Below are 18,677 nucleotides of genomic sequence, written 5' to 3'. Positions count from 1 at the left end.
TGCCCATTCATTCTAAAACCCTTCCCAATTCCAACTGTTTCCTCTCGATCCTAGGTCATCCCATTCCTTTCCTGTCTACACATGCTCTCACCTTCTCTTGGGGCATCCACCCTTCCCACACTGTGTACCCCCCCTGTCCACTCTGAGCCTCCCCATTTTCCTGTTCCTCTTGCACACCCATTCTCTCATTTTCCATACTCATGCCACTCACTTCCTCATTCATAACCACCTCTTCAATCTCTCCTGTCTTACTCTCCTGCTCTGCTCCTCCACATCACCTCCCACTTGATCTGATTCATTATCTGTACTCACTTCTCTACCTTTCAAGTAGTAGTCTCTCCAAGTGACTCACACAATAACCACTCAAATGCAGTCCATTGCTCCCATAGTCCAGTTCACTTCATCCTGCAAACTCATTCCACACATTAACAAACTGTACTCCCATCTCCTCACACATTTCAGCCAGTATATCATTCATAATCCTTGCTCTCCACCTCATCTCACCACAGTCATACCTAGACAATACGCTCACTACCCTTCCTGTCACACTATTCTCTTTTATCCTTGTAAGCAGCCTCCTGATATCCATTCTGACGTGCTCTTCGTCCACTGTCAAATCATTCGTTTCTATTAAAACCATCTACTCGTTTGCTCTCTCCCTCCTCATATCCAATGTCTCAATCACTCTACTCATTTTACCACCTGGAAAACATACCTTATGCATCCCATCATCCAGCACACCTTTAATAATGGAGTCGCCATACAACGCCACTCGCTCATTTTTCGTTAACTCTTTCATGCCATCAAGATTTGTTTTAATAGTTTTTAGCCAAATTTTCTTAATTTCATTCTGCATCCATTTCATCTCTTTCCTCATCGAATCCAATTCAACTTCCGAATCTCGCGTCACGTTCTCTCTATCATTCAATCTTTCTAATTTTCTAACTCTCGACCCCCTCTACTCACTTTCACTCTCGTTCATCGTTCTGTGTTTCCGTACTTTCGGTCCAACATGCATCCAACTTTCGCTATCATTCATTCTTTCGATTTTTTCCACTTTCGATTCCTGCGTCATGCCATTTACGGTTTCATTCGTTCTCTCAATTTCGTTCCCTTCTGCCACTCTTGTCTCACTTTTGTCCTTTTTAACATCCATTATGGTTTTCAGATCACTCATTTTCTTCTTTACTGATTTTTGAAAAATTTTTTTGCCTCTCTTTCACGTCATCCTTCTCTTTCGAACATGCACTCATTTTCCCCATTTATATTCCAGTTTACATTGTGAACTCCTTAGGTAATTTAATAATCATGTACAGCCAACATATAAGCCTTTCTACAAAAAGGAAAAAGGTGTAAGGACAGCTAAGGTCATACTGCACCAGGACATAGGGTGTTGATAGGCAAATAAATAATTATAAGAAGAAAAATAAGTAAAATAATGCGTATCTACATATAAACAAATTGATGATCAAATGTCTTTGAATAAATTAATATTTTGTAAAAATTTAAAAACGCCATGCACTTTGTCCAAGACAAATAACATCTGCCTGAGTGTGGGGCTCAGCCAGATAAGCAAAAATGTCATTTCACTCTCCTATGAAGCACTCACACTCCACCAGAATATGACTAATGGTAAATTGGGTGTTACATTTCTCATACATAAGTGGATTATCAGTCCTCAGTAAATATGAATGTGTGAAATGACTGTGACATATGCAGAGCCTAGAAGAACAACTTCCTCTCTCCTGTTCCTATGCTGACTAGACTGCCAGTACTTAATTTCAAGCTTAATCTCATGCCATTTGTTTGTCAGTGCTTCCTGCCAGGAGTACTGCCATTGGGAAATTAATTCCGATTTTATAACCTGTGTGTAGTTGGTATAAGGGACCGTTAAACAGCATGTTGAAAAAGTATGAGCCAATCTAGCAGCTGCATCTGCGATGTGATTTCCCTTAATTCTAATGTGGCTGGAATCCAAAGCAACTAAACTTCAAAATTAAGGGTCTTTATTTTGTACAAGAGTTGAAGAAACTCCCAAAGCACTGGATGTGGATTATATATATAGGAGGAGATAGCCTGTAAAGGCTATCTTTTGGTAGGAGTTTTTTTTTTTTTTTTTTTTTTTTGATATGCACAAGTGCAACCTGAATGGTATGCAACTCTTTTATGTCAATGGATATTGTAATGTTATGAAACACAGCAGTACAATCAATAGAGATCTCTGATCTTGAACCATTGGTATGGATAGGCAAGAAATCAGAGTGGGCTGCTCTGTGTATGTTAAGCAACTGAAGGTAGACAGATGAGGGAATATGAGACTTCTGTAGATGACAAAGAGAGAGGTTGCAGTATAAGGTACAAGCTTGCCATGGAGGAATGCTGTTTTTTTGGTGTTAACAAGCAATGTTGTTAACACTCGCACCAGGAGCTTCCATAGCCTCTTTAATGCGCATGCCAAAAGGATTTATGGCAGTCTGACATGTGTGATTCAGGACCTCCCAATGCAGAGAAAAGAGACTAGTCTGTATACGATGATCTGGAAGTGACTTTATGTTTAGGGCATAATTAAGAGACAAATGTTTTTGCCTAAGTGATAGAGGGGTTCATTTGATTCAACATAAAGGCTTTGAATGGGTGATATGCAAAAAGCACCGGAAGCTAATCGGATACCCTGATGATGGATCAGGTCCAACCACCGGAGTGTGCTCTCCCTTGCAGAACTATAAACCTGGGACTCATAATCAAGCCTTGAATGTACAATGCATGATACATGTGTATTAAGGAACATTGATCATCACCCCCATTCTGTAGAGAATATTCAAAGCTTTTCTGCACTTATCCTGAAGATGACAAACATGTGTAAAGAAAGCTTACAAAACAATGTAAATAGGCTGTCAGTATGGGCAAAAAATAATGGGTATTAGTTTAATGTAGAGAAACGTAAAGTTCTGCATTTTGGGATAAATAAATTACAAGCTGTGTACCACATTGGTGGAAATGTAATCATAGGATGATACAGATGAAACTAGAGATTTAGGAGTGGTGGTAGATAAAGAGTTAAAGTTTAGAGGATATCGCTAACTGTGTGCTGAGGCTTAGGTGCTGGAAGGACCATGTTGGAGGTTTCATGGAGGTTTATTTACAGCACTAGAAAATGATTAAAAACTAATTTTAATGCCTCTAATATTTCAGTCATTGACATATCTTCAGGGATTACGAATAACTCTTATAACACACACTCAAAACAACACAATACTAAGTGAAACATGTGGGTAACTCTAAAGTCCTATCTAGGTGGTGCATCTTCTATGGGCATTTGTAGATGGCCTAGGATGTAAAGTTGAACCTCTGATAAATAATGTTTCCTAAATTTTGGGAAATTTGATGCAACCATATGTATTTAAATTTGGTTGATTTCTGAATGCCACTGCTAAGTCTAAATACAGTCTTTCTTTTTTGAATTTACTATGGTGGAGCATGGTGGTTTTTCTCCAGGAGATCCTTTGACAATTTGTTGCACATTGTGCATCAGTGGCATCTACTATAGGTCTTGGGGGCGGGGGATTAGGTTTGTGGATTTTAGGTAAGCCATATATCTGGGGGGGGGGATGAGAACCGAAAGGTTTGAGCTTTTTTGTAATGTCTGGTGGCCAGGAGGATACATTTTTAAGTAAGTTTTTAATTTTTTAACTTGCGATTTTGTGGGATCACGCTCTAGTGGGATGCAGGTACCGTCCTAGACATCTTAGTAACACCTTGCTAATGGTAACCTATTCTTCACTGTATATAGAATAGCCACTCATACAGGCAGATACATTTACAAACTCTCCTACTACCACACCCCTCTCAACAATATGGCATTATCAAAACTCTAACCAATAGAGCCCACAATCTTTGTTCCAGTGGAACCTCCCTTTCAATTGAACTCAACTACATACACAACCCCTTCCTCCCCCAATGGCTACAGTGATTACAGAATTAAAAAAAAAAAAGAGTTCCTCCTCCATTCCCCAGCCATCTTTTCAGAAATGCCATCACCATCCCCTACATCCGTGGCACATCAGAAAATATAGCCAGGCCCTTAAAAAAGTACAACCTCTACACAGTTTTTAAGTTCCATCCTAAACTTGCACCCTTATCCGTTCTACCAAAGATCAGCTCCCTCCTCTCTCTCAATTCAGTTCCTGGAGTATATGAGTACCCTGTTCCTGCAAGCTGGCTTACTTCGGTAGATCAGCAACCATCTGTTTAAAATACAAATTGTATATCTGCAATCATAATTATGGTCAATCTGGCCTTGCAGACCATGTTTTAGATACAACCCACAGGATCCCCTGGAGAAAAACCACCATGCTCCACCATAGTAAATTCAAAAAAGAAAGACTGTTTCTGGAATCGGTGGGAGCACTCCGAAATCAACCGAATTTAAATAAATATGGTTGCATAAAACTTCCCAAAATTCGGGAAACATTAATTATCAGCGGTCCGACTTTACATCCTATTCTACCTACAAACACCAATACAGAGCACACCACCTAGATAGGACAAGAGTCATTTGTAATCCCTGAGATGTCTCAGTGACTGAGACGAAACATTGGAAGCATTAAAATTAGTTTTTAATCCTTTTCTAGTGCTATAAATCTTCCATTAACACTCCAACATGATATTTCTAAAGTAGCCCATAAGGTCACTTGGTTATTGAAGAACACACTAAAGTAGAGATAAAGAAGTTGTTATTCTTCTTTAAGGCATTGACACGTCCACATCTGGATTACTCTGCTACTCAGTCTGGTCTCCTGGGTTTGTTGGGAATGAAGAAGTGGTGGAGAAGATTCAGAGGCAAGATGACAAGTGGTATGTGGAATGTTTCCTATAAGGATGGATTGAGGTTACGTGAATTGCAGAAGTTGGTTGATAGGAGAAAAAGAGGGAATATGATAGAAAAATTTAAGTTACTTAAAGGATTTTATAGAACTGATGCAAGGGGAATGTTTCAGCACTTAGCTAGAGGAGCCAGAACAAGAGATCATCTCTGGAAGTTTAATAAAGGAGTGGTCAGTAGGCGATGTGAGGACTAGACTTTTTGCTTGGAGAGGTGTGAATGAGTGGAATGGATTGTGAATGCTTTTGTCCGTTAATGGATTCAAGGAGAAGTATGACAGACTGTGTGGATAGTTTGGGTCTCCCACGATGAGTCTTCATTGTTGTCATACAATAATAATAATAATATTAAATTGGATGGCCAGTTAGGCATATTATTATTATTAGACTTTCAGAGATCTAATAATAATATGCATAATAATTCAAGGGAGGCAAAATATCACCCACACCAGCTCTTACTTTTTTTAAACTGATCCACACTACATGCACTCATTAATTCAAGAAGCAAACTGTTCAGCTCACTCACATGTCTGAGAGAAAATTGTAGTTCACCCCTTTCTTAACCATACACAAATTTAACTTCCACAGATGCCCTCGTCTTCTCCCCACCTCCCACATAGTGAACAATTTTATCAACCGAAAACCCAAAGCACCCTCTCCAAAGCTTATAGACTACCATATCATCCATCTTTCTCCTGTGTACCAGTTTCTGCAATCCACATAGTCTCAATCTATCCTTGTAATCTACATTCCATAATCCCAATACCCAGCCTTTCCAATCCCTTTAAAATCCAGGTTACTAAATTTGCAAAGTAGTTCAGGTGCAATCAAATCCAAGGCTTATAAAGAGACAAAATTCTCGTAGAAAGGCTTATACGTTGGTTGCATTCACAAGGTATACTGGAATATAAATTAAAAATAAACTTTAATATATACTTCCTATATTTCGGCAACGTCACGTTGCCATCTTCATGGGAACATAAGATTAAGACACGTGCACGCAGGCACTAAAAACAGCAAATGAGGTCGAAGTGAGGAAACTACTGTTTTTCCTAAAGTCCTGATGGTGCCCCCCATAAAGAGACAAAATGACTTCCATATATGTCATTGTTCATTTCAACATCACAATTATCCCGAGAGTTGCATTTGAAATTTTTTTACTATGTAACTGTTGAACTTTAACATAATTCCACAATCTCTAGCCTCATCAGTTACTCCAAGCATAACCCCAATAATATGCTGTTGGATATCTCATTATGCCAAGTGCATAATTTTATACTGAAATGAGAGCCATTATCATTTGTCAACACTTCTAGTCTATTCAAATCACCCTGTAAATGCTGTATATCAGTAGCATCATCAATTGCCCAGCCTATCTTTGCATTATCAGCAAACAACTAAATTGCTTCTTTCACCAGATCACTCGCTCACTTTTTTCATAGCACCACTTATTTTAGCTTCACTGTAGCTTCACACATTTTAACTTCACATCTATCTTTGCTATTAGACAAGCAGTCATTCTTCTCATTATGTTTTCACTACTATTGTCTACAGTTATAGTCTCTTCAGTCAAGTTACACTTCGCGTGCACACATGCACGAACACACGCTCCTTCCATCCACCTTGGAGAAATCCATAACTTATTGAACATAATCCAGTGAATACATGTGGAACACCTCACATTTAACAAAATGACTAAAATCAAAATTTAACTGAGAAATTCCTAAGTCATAATGCTTCTTAATTGTGTAAAGTTAGAAAAAAAAAAAAAAACTAAGCTATTTTTGGCTATGGAGGAGTCCATTTGTAACAACCAGTCTAAAAAAGTTATAATCAAGTGAAAATTAAATCAGAGCATATTGATTTACATACCTGGGTAAAATTTTTTTGAGGTAAAGATGGTAATACTTGACACAAGACTTGATCAGAGCCAAGGTGGTATACAATTAAAAGTGATGAACATGAGACAGATAACTGAGTGCAGAAAAAACATTCAGATAAACAAAAAATGTAATAATAACAAAAAAATGAATTATGTAAATTTTGGGTTTATAAAGAACTGAGAATAAAGAAAAGGAACAAAAACCTGTTATATGAAAGTAAGCCAGGAAGATACATGACTGGTGATGGCTGTTTCATTAAAACATCATCAGATGTGGATAACCAAAAACTGAATTAGTCGCATGTTTTTTGAGACATGTTTATGGCACATTGGGCGGTTCTTATTGCTAATGATTCAGAGCAACACAATTTGATTTTAATTTCTTGGAAATTGATAATACCGACCTTTTCAATTTCAAGGGTATGTTTTTAGATTGTATTGCATACCCTGTACGAAATAAAATGGTATGTATATGGTAATACAAGGATATGCATATCTCAGTAGTGAGATTTTTGTTGCTGCTGGTATGCTTTTGTTTGTTTTTTTTTTTCTTTGTGGCAGAACCAATATAACAGGTATTGCATCCTGACAAGATGTCAAAATTTAACAATTTTTTAAGTTTATCTGATTGTATCTTGTGCTTGTGTTGCATCACTTCCATTTCTTCATTGACTCTTATGTTATTGACTATCTGATGGCATCCCGGTTGGCTGAGTGGATAGTATATCCACTCTCCAGCCATGATATGCAATGATGTTTGAACATCTTTAGGCTGCAGATGTATGCGATCCTCTGAGGGAAAGATTTAAGGGAGGATATTCAGTTGTTTGTTGCTGATGCAAAACTGGAGAGGATAACAGCTGATAAAGGTGATGCAAATATCCTGTAAGATTATTTAAATAAATCGGCATTGTGGGTAAAGGATAATGATTATCAATTTAATGTTGCAAAATGTAAGGTTATGCACTGCAGGTTGAAAAGGTAACATACTGTGTACCACATTGATGGCACTGAATTGCAGGAAAATTATGAGGCTAAGAACTTTGGGGCAATGGTGGACAGAGAATTAAAGTTCAGAGGACATATTGCAGAAGTTGGTAAATTATTATTATTACATGAAACCTCCAGGGAGTCCAAGGGACTCATCAAGGGAAGGTACCTACTCTACAATTCTGTCACCACCACCACCACCACTCAAATCCACCAGCTACAATGAACCAAAACCACCATCATTATCTACACCAATGGCATCTACTGCTCACCACCACCACTGGTATTTCCACAATCACAAACATCCATGCCCATGGCAGGATTCGAACGCAGCCTTTTTTGCTGGAGAGCAGATATTCTAACCACTTGGCCAACCAGGCCGGCAACATAACAGGTATCCATTGCAATCTCATCTCACCCAGCCTAGCATGGCGTATAATACACCTGTAGAAAATAAAGCAAGCATAATTTTTCAAATTACTTTTTTAAAGCACCTGAAAACAAACTTGATCAATCAAGATCTAATAATTATGACTTAAACTAATTTTATTATTTCTGGTGATCCCTACTTGAAAATCAATGTAACAGGTTTTTCTGTTAGAGCTAAAACTGGTTAGACATTTCATACTATAACAGCTGTGAAATGGATATACGTAATTACAATTCATCTATCAAGCACTGATGGTAACTTATAGAAAGTGGTGGGCCCTTTATATATACAAACATTATGAAGTATCATTTTTCCACAGATGAATAAAGAAATATAGACAAAACAGGACACACAGCAGATTGTTTTAAGATTCAAATGTTGTACTAGTATCAAATTGTATTTTCATGAAGAACACTTTATAAGGCTATGTAACTCAGTCAATAATGATGTTCTCTTTCTTTGGAAAGACAACAGTTTAAATCCTAAGAGAACCTTTTTAAAGGCTTTTCTATTTAAATCTCAAAATATCTCAAAGGATTACTTGGATGTTGAAAAAACATACTAACAAGTAAAGATAAGGAGGTTGTTATCCCTCTTTCTAAAGCTATGATTTGGCTACATATTGACTACTGTGCACAGATTCACCTGAGTTTCTTGGAGATCAGCAGGTAGAGAGAATTCGGAGATAAGTGACAGGTCTGCAGAATTATTTTCAGACAAACTATACTAAAAATAAATCAAGAAGCCATCTTAAGCAATGCGAGTCTCTCTCTCTCAGCATGTTGAAAGATGAAAATTACTGCATACTCTCCTGATGTTGAAAAACTCACTAAAGAAGTTCAGCAAAAGTCACATTAATTTGTATCTACTTGGATATTAGTTGCACTTTTTCAGTATTAATAAATAATATTTTAAAAAAAAATTCTAATAAATAAAATATCTCACTATTCCATTTTGTACTCCCACCCCCAGCTTGAGCTGAGATACAACTATTTGGATTTCTTTTATTTATTATTATTTTTTAAGATCAAAAAAGGTTGCCATGCTATATGCTCTTCCTGTCCCATGGTCATATGGAGAATGTCAGGAAACTTTAAATCTGACTGTATTTCTCTACAACGAAGCTTGACAGTGATGACAGCATAAAGATGTGGAGGGTTAGTTCTTATAGCACAGATTAGATTCACTGCTCTCAGTGTACAGCATCTTGATCGATAGGTCCTACACTATACATATTTTATGGTACTGGCACTTATACCTCCGAATATGATAATACTTCCATATTATAAAGCAATGATTGTAAACATGGTTTGAAAAATATAATAAAATAACATCAAAACATTTGTGGGATGAACTGGAAAAAAACTGTTATGGCCAAGGTGATTTTCATCAATAGTTGAAAAACATTTTGTGTGCAATGATACAGTGGAATTATTTAATGAACATGTCATCAGTGTATATTGTAATAGTGTGAATGATGCTGTGCAACATGTAGAAGGGAGACAAGAATTACGAGAATTAAAAGTGAAAGAATCAGGAGGCGTATCAAGTGTTGCTTGGGTTAGATGTTAATAAGACTGTAGGAATAGATGACATATCACCACATATTTTTAAAAAACGTGCAAAAGACTTAGCAATGTCCTTATCCTGGTAATTTACTGAAAAGTCTTGTAGTAGGGAAGATTCCTAAGGAGTGGAAAGAAGGCAAAATAATACCTCTCCACAAGCATGGTTTGAGAACAGAAGTTTCCAATTATAGACCAGTCTATATATCTGGAGTGTGATCAAAGCATTGGAAAAATTGGTTAGAAATAGAATACAGGATTAGGTTGATCAACATAAGATTCTCTATGATAGTCAGCATGGGTTTGTGAAGAGCAGGTTTTGTTTTAGCAACCTGCTTATGTTTTTATGATAAGGTGACAAATGTGTTCGATAAGGGAGAATCATATATGGTGATATTCTTGAACTTTACAACGTTTGATAGATTACCACATGATAAGTTAATGTACAAGCTGCAGAGAATAGAAATAGATGATATATGGTTAGATGGAGCAGTGTCTCAGAAAAGGAATGTGACTAGTAGCATGCCTTAGGGCTGTGGTCTTGGGCCTCTACTGTTTAATTTATTTGTTAATGTACAAAGTTTTTTTATTGGGTTTATTATATGTTAAAGATACCATACCAAGGATATTATTATATGTTAAGGATACCAAGAAATGATATGCTTGGTTTTAATCCTTTTCTCAAGGAAGAAAAATAATGTTTTGCACATGAAATATATTAATGTCTGAGCTACCTGTATATGGAGGCTAATGACTTCATATATACTTAAGCAAGTGATACAAAGTCATTAGCCTCCATATACAAGTAGCTCAGACATGAATATATTTCATGTGCAAAACATTGTTTTGCTTCCTTGGGAAAAGGGTTAAAACTAAGTATATAATATCTTGGTATCTTTAATGCTATTTGTTAATGATATTTCATGTGGATTGACTGGGGATCTTCAAATGTTTGCAAATGATGCAAAGTTAGGTAGAATTATCAGGAGTAGTGCTGATGTTAATTCTCTACAGGAAGATTTGAATATACTTTGAGCTTGGACAAATGAATGGGGTTGCAGTTTTAATAATATTAATAAATGCAAAGTGTTATACTTTGGGATACAGAGATATAAGGCTATGTACTGTATTGGTGGAGTTGAACTTCAGGAAGTGGACATGATTTGGGATCTTGGGGTGATGGTAGACAGTGGATTGAAGTTCTGGGGACACATCGCATGTGTTGCAAAGACTGCACATCATATTGCTGCTATGATAAAAAGTACATTCACATGCAGGGATAAGGAGATGGTGCCTCTATATAAAGCATTGGTCAGACCACACATGGACTATTGTGACACATTTAGTCACCTAGTTTTCATTGCGATGTGGAAACACTAGAGGATCAAGACAAATAATGGAAGTGATATCAGGACTGGAATGTTGGTCATGAAGAGCATTTGAGAGAATGTGAATTACAGAGGTTGGTGGACAGGAGGAAAAGAGGAGATATGATAGAGACCTTCAAGTTAGTTAAGGGATTCTACCAGATTAATACAAAAGAAATTATAAAAAGAGTGAATGTTAAGATGGGAAGAATGAGAGGTCACCCAACAAGTTGTATAAAAATGTGGTGAAGAAGGGTGTGAGGAGTAGATTTTTTATGCAGAGAGAGTTGTTAGTGAGTGAAATGCATTGCCTGAGTGCATTGTGAGTGTAGGTTGCTGGTTTAGTGAGCCTCCAACAACGAGTCTGCTGACTCCATATAGGTTACCAACTAATAATAATAAAAAGTTTCCAGCCACAGACTTTATGTATGCAGTAGTCTGTGCTTACATTGCTAGCAAAAGTCACAAGCCACAAACTTTTAATTTGATACACCTGAAATTGGTGATATCTTTGTCAAAAGCTCTTGTAAGATGCATGCTAAATATAAGACAAACTAAATGCTTACTCCTTCAGTTACTCAAATACTGCATACACATGTAGTTTGTTGTGTAGAGGCTTAAGTGCTGTGAGGACATTATGTTGGAGGTTTAATGGATTTTTTACAACACTCAAAAGGAATTAAAATAGAATTTAATACTTCCTATATTTTGTCCTAGTCACTAGGACATCTACGGGGATTACAAAAACAATTAATGTAACATGCACACAAAAACTTACAATACTAAGCCCAACCACGTGGGTGACACTAAAGTCCTATCTAGGTGGAGCGCCCTCTAAGGGCGGTAGTAGGTGGGACCTCTGGTGATGAGTGTTTCCCAAATCTTTGGAAGCTTAATGCAACCTTATCTGTTCTACGAAAGATCAGCTCCCTCCTCTCTCTCTGCCTGGAGTTTACAAAGTACCCTGTTCCTGTAAGCTTGCGTACTTTGGACAGACAGGCAGATCAGCATCCATCCGCCTGGAGGAACACAAGTCGTACATCGTTAAACACAACTATGGCCATTCAGGCTTGGCTGACCATGTTTTGGACACCACCCACAGAGTATCGTGGAAGAAAACCACCATGCTCCACCACAGCAAATTCAAGAAAGAGAGATTTTTCTTAGAAGCAGCAGCAGCTCTCAGAAACCAACCAAATCTTAACAAATACGGTTGCATTAAGCTTCCGAAGATTTGGGAAACACTCATCACCAGAGGTCCCACCTTACATTCCAGGCCACCTACTATCGCCCTTAGAGGGCGCTCCACCTAGATAGGACTTTAGAGTCACCCACGTGGTTGGGCTTAGTATTGTAAGTTTTTGTGTGCATGTTACATTAATTGTTTTTGTAATCCCCGTAGATGTCCTAGTGACTAGGAGACGAAATATAGGAAGTATTAAATTCTATTTTAATTCTTTTTGAGTGTTGTAAAAAATCCATTAAACCTCCAACATAACATGTAGTTTGTCCAGGTACATTTGTACAGTTACTTACATTTAAACAGATTTGCAGTTCTTTTCTGCTTTAACTTCGCCAGTAACATTTTGAAGGTTTGATGCCCTAAAATTGCTCATGTAATATTTCTCATATTAACTTGCCCTTTTTTTTGTCTAGCTATAACCTGTAAAATTGTGAGCACTAAATTAATTTGCTTAAATTAGTGAATCTACATAGCTACAAAAATCCATCACTGTTTGCATGAGATCAAGTGACTATAAAGACAGTAGACATTTTAAACAAATGTGCATCTGCAACTTACTGATATCAGCATCAGTTTTTTTCCCCATGATGCTAGCTAAAAGTAACTAATTAGAGTTGGAATGGGTTAAAGCAGTGTTTCTCAACCTGTGGTTCATGACGATGGAACAGGTGGTCCGCAGGCAGGCTTAAATTAATTAAATAAATATATTGTTCATATTTGGTCTAATGTATTAAAACTGAAAACTTTATTAATAAGAGACTGTATGATTTAATGAATAAAATACAAATTGCCTACCAGTTTCATTAGATAATGTCTAGCGTTATCAAGGCTGTACTGGTGTAAATACAAATGCACCAAGTTACATGAATAAAGAAGCGTTAGTACCTATTAGGCCGTTACATCTGATAATTCTCGTTTGGACGTGTGCATGCGTTAGTCAGAATCCGGTACATGACCAAGTGTTGTGTTGTTTTTCGCGAATTGTAGTTCTGTTAAGCTGAGAGAATTGATGGATTTTTCCATCTCTTTAAGAATAGCACCCTGATTTCTATTTAAATTACTGCCTGTGCGTAGCACCACTGCTGATTCTTTAAAAGTTCTGTGTCTGTCGTCATCCTTGATGTAAGGCATAGAACTGTTTTTCCAGTCTATAACGTGATTGGATGTCGAAAAATGTTGAGCTAAACCTGATATAATTATTCTGTTGTGATTTAAGTCTCCCACATGTTCTTTCTGTCTTATTTATTCATGTAACTTGGTGCATTTGTATTTACACCAGTACAGCCTTGATAATGCTAGGCAGTAGCTAGTGAAACTGGTAGGCAATTTGTATTTCATTCATTAAATCGTATGGTCTCTTATTAATACAGTTTTCAGTTTAAATAAACATATATTTTTTAATTATCCAAACAAAACAAATTAAAATTGAATAAGTAAGTAAAAATTATTGAAATCAAATGGAGACTTAAAAAAAACCCAACAAATAACGTCAGAATGTTCAAAGGCAGAAGCAATAAAACTATGTGTGGTATTCTTTCTTGACTATTATGTATATAAACTATTACACTTTTTTTATAATGTTAGTCAAGTGGCTTTTAATTTATCGTCCTACATGTTTCGCCAATTTTTCTGTCAGCATCTTCAGGGAATACAAATTAGTAAGCTATATGAAGGTAACAGACTAGGTTATAACTGACGGTTCTAATTCATACAAAAATTAGTATTGTGCGAGACAATGCGCGTGTCTCGGGAATGTGATTTATTTGTTATAATTCGTGATGTAATTGGCGTGAAAGTTCATTTCTTTGATGTTAAATGATCTGATTAAAGCTTTCCAAATTTCTGGTAGGGTTAGACCTTGAATCTTGTTTAGGTTTCCAGTTATGCAGACGACTGTAGCTGCTTCCTTGAAGGTACGTGAAAGTTCATTTCTTTGATGTTAAATGATCTGATTAAAGCTTTACAAATTTCTGGTAGGGTTAGACCTTGATTCTTGTTTAGGTTTCCAGTTGTGTAGGTGAAAAAAAACTATATTGTTGTTCACTTCACCCCTCTTTTATTATTCGTCTTTCTGATGCTAAATTTGTAGCAGTAGTTTAACTCAGCAATTTAATGAATTAAAGGATAATTAGCTCATTAAATAAACATATAAACCTAATTAGATTTAACATCCTTTCTTAAAAAAGGATGAAATTTCTAAAGTTAGAGACACTGCAATAATCTTCCATAATATGGGTGAAGAAACCAGGTTGTAGATTTGATACTGCAGAGTACCAAAGATGATCATCTATAGTACTCTCTTTCTTTTTAGAGCAATTGCTCAGTTATCTGACCTTTGAATAAACAAATCCTCAGTTAATCAATCTATGAATGGGCTAACATGTCATCTGAATCCTGGACAAATACTAAGTAGCTGTATGGCCAGTTAACCATATTCTCAGTTACTTAACCCAGCAAATCAAGTTTCTAGCATGATCAAACAATTGAGATAAATCATTAATACAGACATTGACAAGATACATTTTTCTTAAACATATTAAAATCCATACATATTGCTAGCATCATACACACATAGCAGCATATATTGATTAACACACTAATATTATATATGGTAAAAATTTTTAAGAATAAATAAAAAAAATAATGATCAAGTATGTAGGTTACCTCTTAGGAGATTTTTCTAATTTATGGCAGTGGTCTAGAATTTTCTGTTCTAGTCTTTCTTTTTGTTGACAAAGCTCTCTCATTTTTTCTTTGCTATAAAAAAAAAATTATAATAACGTGGATTAATTTCAAATTCAGATATTTAAAAAACTTTAACAGTTTATATTGCTCTGTGTGTGTGCATGAGAAAGGGATAGAATGGTACTTACAATTCATTCTCCTCCTTATGAAAATAACCTTGCTCTGTATGGAACAGTAACTCATGATACTGTCTCAAGAGCATAGATACATGAGACATCAAAGACTGCTGTTCTTCTTCTAGGACTGTATTTTTTTGAGATAGCAACTGAAGTAAAAGTTAAGATCATTAATACAGAAATTAACTAAATAGGCCAAGTTTAACCATCATATTCTAATTTTGGATGATGATAACATAGCCTTTCTTTCATAATAGAAAACACAGCAAAGTTACTAATCACAGACATGTGCATTATTCAGACAATTATTATTATTATTCAGAAATAAAAATATGAATAGAATAACTGGTCAAAAGAAGTATTTGCAAATAGCAGCTGAATTTTTTTCTCCTCTTCCTTGGTCAACTGTAATTTGAAGTATGCTGGTATCTTATTCACTACTGTCAGAAGCCAACATGTCTGTAAAATATTTTGGAATTATAGGTATTATTTCTGGAAATATTTCCATGTTACTCCTCTAAATAAATATTAATTTTTATGGCTATTTTGCCTATTTTTGTTTAGAAGTATCCCTTTTTATAATATCATTGTCTTTTTACTCAATTTTTAGGGCATTACTGATGTTTTAAAAACAGATACATGAAGAATACATGGGAAGAATAATTTTGGACATACCTTTGTAGGATATTCCTGGTTGTCTTCTTATTCACTGGCATCCATCATCTTCGGAGCTCATGGGCCAAGACTTTTCTCACGAAGATCGTGCACTGTCGAAACAGCTCACACCCTGTTACTCCCACCCCTAATCTTGTTCCATCATATTCTATACTTCTTCTTTCCTCCAAAATTCTTCTTCCCAAAGAATTCTCAGCACACCCTTAAAACCTGGGTTTTAAAATTTGTATACCTCTTGCCTCACCTATAATTATCTCACATCTCTCTCTCTCCACATTTCCAACCCCCCCCCTCTTTCCTTTCAGTCATACTTCAGCATATACATCTTTATATCGCCATACGCTGGATGCCACTGAATAAGAAGACAACCAGGAACATCTTACAAAGGTGTGTCCAAAATTATTCTTCCCATATATTCTTCATGTATCTGTCTTTAAAACATCAGTAATGCCCTGAAAATTGAGTAAAAAAGCCAATGACATTATAAAAAGGGTACTCCTAAACAAAAATAGGCAAAAATAGCCATAAAAATGAATAACTGTTATTTTTGATTCCTGTAAACCAATGTGGGAACTTGTTCAGATTGATGTGTGTACCACAAGTTAGTTATAATGTGGATCAACACACACTACCTTCCCATTTTCTATATTTCTCTTATACATAAAAAATGGGAAAATATACATAAAATTTTCATCATCATATTGTCTAATGTCAAGAAGCAATGCCTTGCTCCTCCTGAGTTCACAGGAATGGCTTGTGAAATTTGGGGCTATTTCAATCTTGAGACAAACATTTGTAATGACTAGGCAGGGAGTCAGTCCTATTCTATTAGTGTTAGTGAACAGAAGTTACCATTAATCAGTAATAATGCCACTGTTTCCACTGCTATTATTGTAAAAAGAAAAACATAAGCAATGCAATTATATAACCACTACTGATGACAATGTCAGATTAAGAGTATGATGTATGATTCAAATGACCTTCAGAAACATGGTCTTCCAAGCCTGCAACAATTTCTCCATTCCCTTAACTATTATAAACCTACTATCAAATTTACATTAGAGCTTGAAAAAGATGGAAAACTCCCTCTGCTTGATATCCTCATCACTAAAAAGCTTGAAAGTAGCATCATTCTTGAAGTGTATCATAAACCTACACATATAGGACATTATCTTCATACCTCATCCCTTCACTATCCTTCTCAAAAATTAGGCATAATCTACACCTCAAAGAACAGAGTAGTTTCTGTTATATAAAATGATTACCAATTCAAGACAGAACTCCAGACTAATTTTTCCCCCTTCTCAATGGCAATTCCAAGAAAAGAGTTGACAAGATTTTATTTTCGAATCCTACTACTCCAATAACCAGAATATCCAATATGAAGATGCCATCATAATACCATATATTGGAAATGTATCGATTAAAAGAGCATCTCTCTTTTTTTTTTTTTTTTTTTTTTCAGAATACAACATCAGGGTAACTTTTAAACTATTCAAACTGGTCATGGTTTCCTGAGGTCTCCTAAAAGCACACCTTTCTACAAATATTCATAAGCATATAGAATGAATTCCATGCTGTTGCACTTTAGCCTAGACAAGCTGTGGTTTTGAGGTTAGTGAGAACATGTTGCAGATGCTTACCATAAAAGAAAAGACAAGTATGGTTTGGCCAACCATACTTATAATACTATTCATGTAGTTAATTAGAACTTTTCAACTAAGGTTATACAGAAAAGAACTTTTATTCCAGACTTCTGAAGGAATCTTTTACCATCATCCATTTGCATGGTTCGCAATAAAAACAAAAAATTGATATCAAGTGTCATATGGAAATCTCTTATCAAATCTTTTAACATTAGAGATCTCAACTTCACCAACAATTACCTTCTATTGCTCACTGTAGACAGCTAACACATGCCACATGTTTTTAGATTTACTATCCGGCATGAACAACTCTTCAACATTTAACCAACTTTTTCAACCATATATTTATGGTTTTTGATATTTTCATCCTGAAGAAGGCACCAATTCTATTTTATGTTGTGAAACTAGTAGGTGTATTTTATTTAATGTAACAACTAATAAATTCCCATTATTTTACAATAATCTTGATATTTACCATCTAAATATCAGGTTTAATTTATTTAATCAATTTTTTTTAATAACAAGATCCATATAGTTTATACATAATGGTGGAGATGGCATGCAATCTTGATTTAAAGCTGATTTATCACCAAACTATCTTCCTATACACCCTTCATTATTCTAACAGTTGATTTGCAACACACATACATGTATAATGTTCCATTTACACTATAAATTTAGTGTTTTAATAAAGCTAAAATAGAGATCCATATTACCAATAGCATAGCTAGGCTTTCAGTGCTCTTAGCAAATTTGTAGATAAGTGCCTTTTAGAATGTGGCAATTTTGATAATTGATAAAATATCCTGCCAATGATGCCCTTCTGAAAAACTGGCACCCTTGGCTAATGCTCCAATGCCAAAGCATTCCTATGCCACTGCATATTATATTGCCATGATTTCCTAACTATTTGTTGGGAAACAAATAGGAAACTGATCTTTACTATACTACAAAAAAGTAAGTATGATAAAGATAAGTTTTTTAAATCCTTATTTGGATTAAATCCAGCAAATTCATCATCAGTTTTCTTTCAACAATTTTTCTTAGCTTTTTTTTCAAGTACATTCATATAAATATTTCCTACAAAATCAGTAAAGGAAATTCCTTTAAACTTTATTATTATTATTATTTTTGTTT

The 18,677-nt window shown here is 35.6% G+C and overlaps 1 protein-coding gene across 3 annotated transcripts in view; it reads right to left on the bottom strand.

Annotated features, from left to right (window-relative positions):
- The window catches only part of Girdin (protein girdin), a 576,472-nt gene that overhangs the window by 82,586 nt on the left and 475,209 nt on the right, over nt 1–18,677 (bottom strand). For all 3 annotated transcript variants that reach the window (XM_090411135.1, XM_090411137.1, XM_090411136.1), the window contains exons 26-27: nt 15,232–15,368; nt 15,023–15,115 (exon numbers count right to left, since the gene is read on the bottom strand). In XM_090411135.1, the coding sequence (XP_090267261.1) occupies nt 15,023–15,115; nt 15,232–15,368 (230 nt within the window). The remainder of the gene's footprint in view (nt 1–15,022; nt 15,116–15,231; nt 15,369–18,677) is intronic.

Source organism: Typopeltis vanoorti, chromosome 21 (assembly GCF_054136105.1).
Source record: "Typopeltis vanoorti isolate ZY-2024b chromosome 21, IOZ_Tvanoo_1.0, whole genome shotgun sequence".
NCBI classification, from domain to species: domain Eukaryota; kingdom Metazoa; phylum Arthropoda; class Arachnida; order Uropygi; family Thelyphonidae; genus Typopeltis; species Typopeltis vanoorti.
Note: the sequence above shows the minus strand (reverse complement) of the source record. Positions and strands in the feature narration are given on the sequence as shown.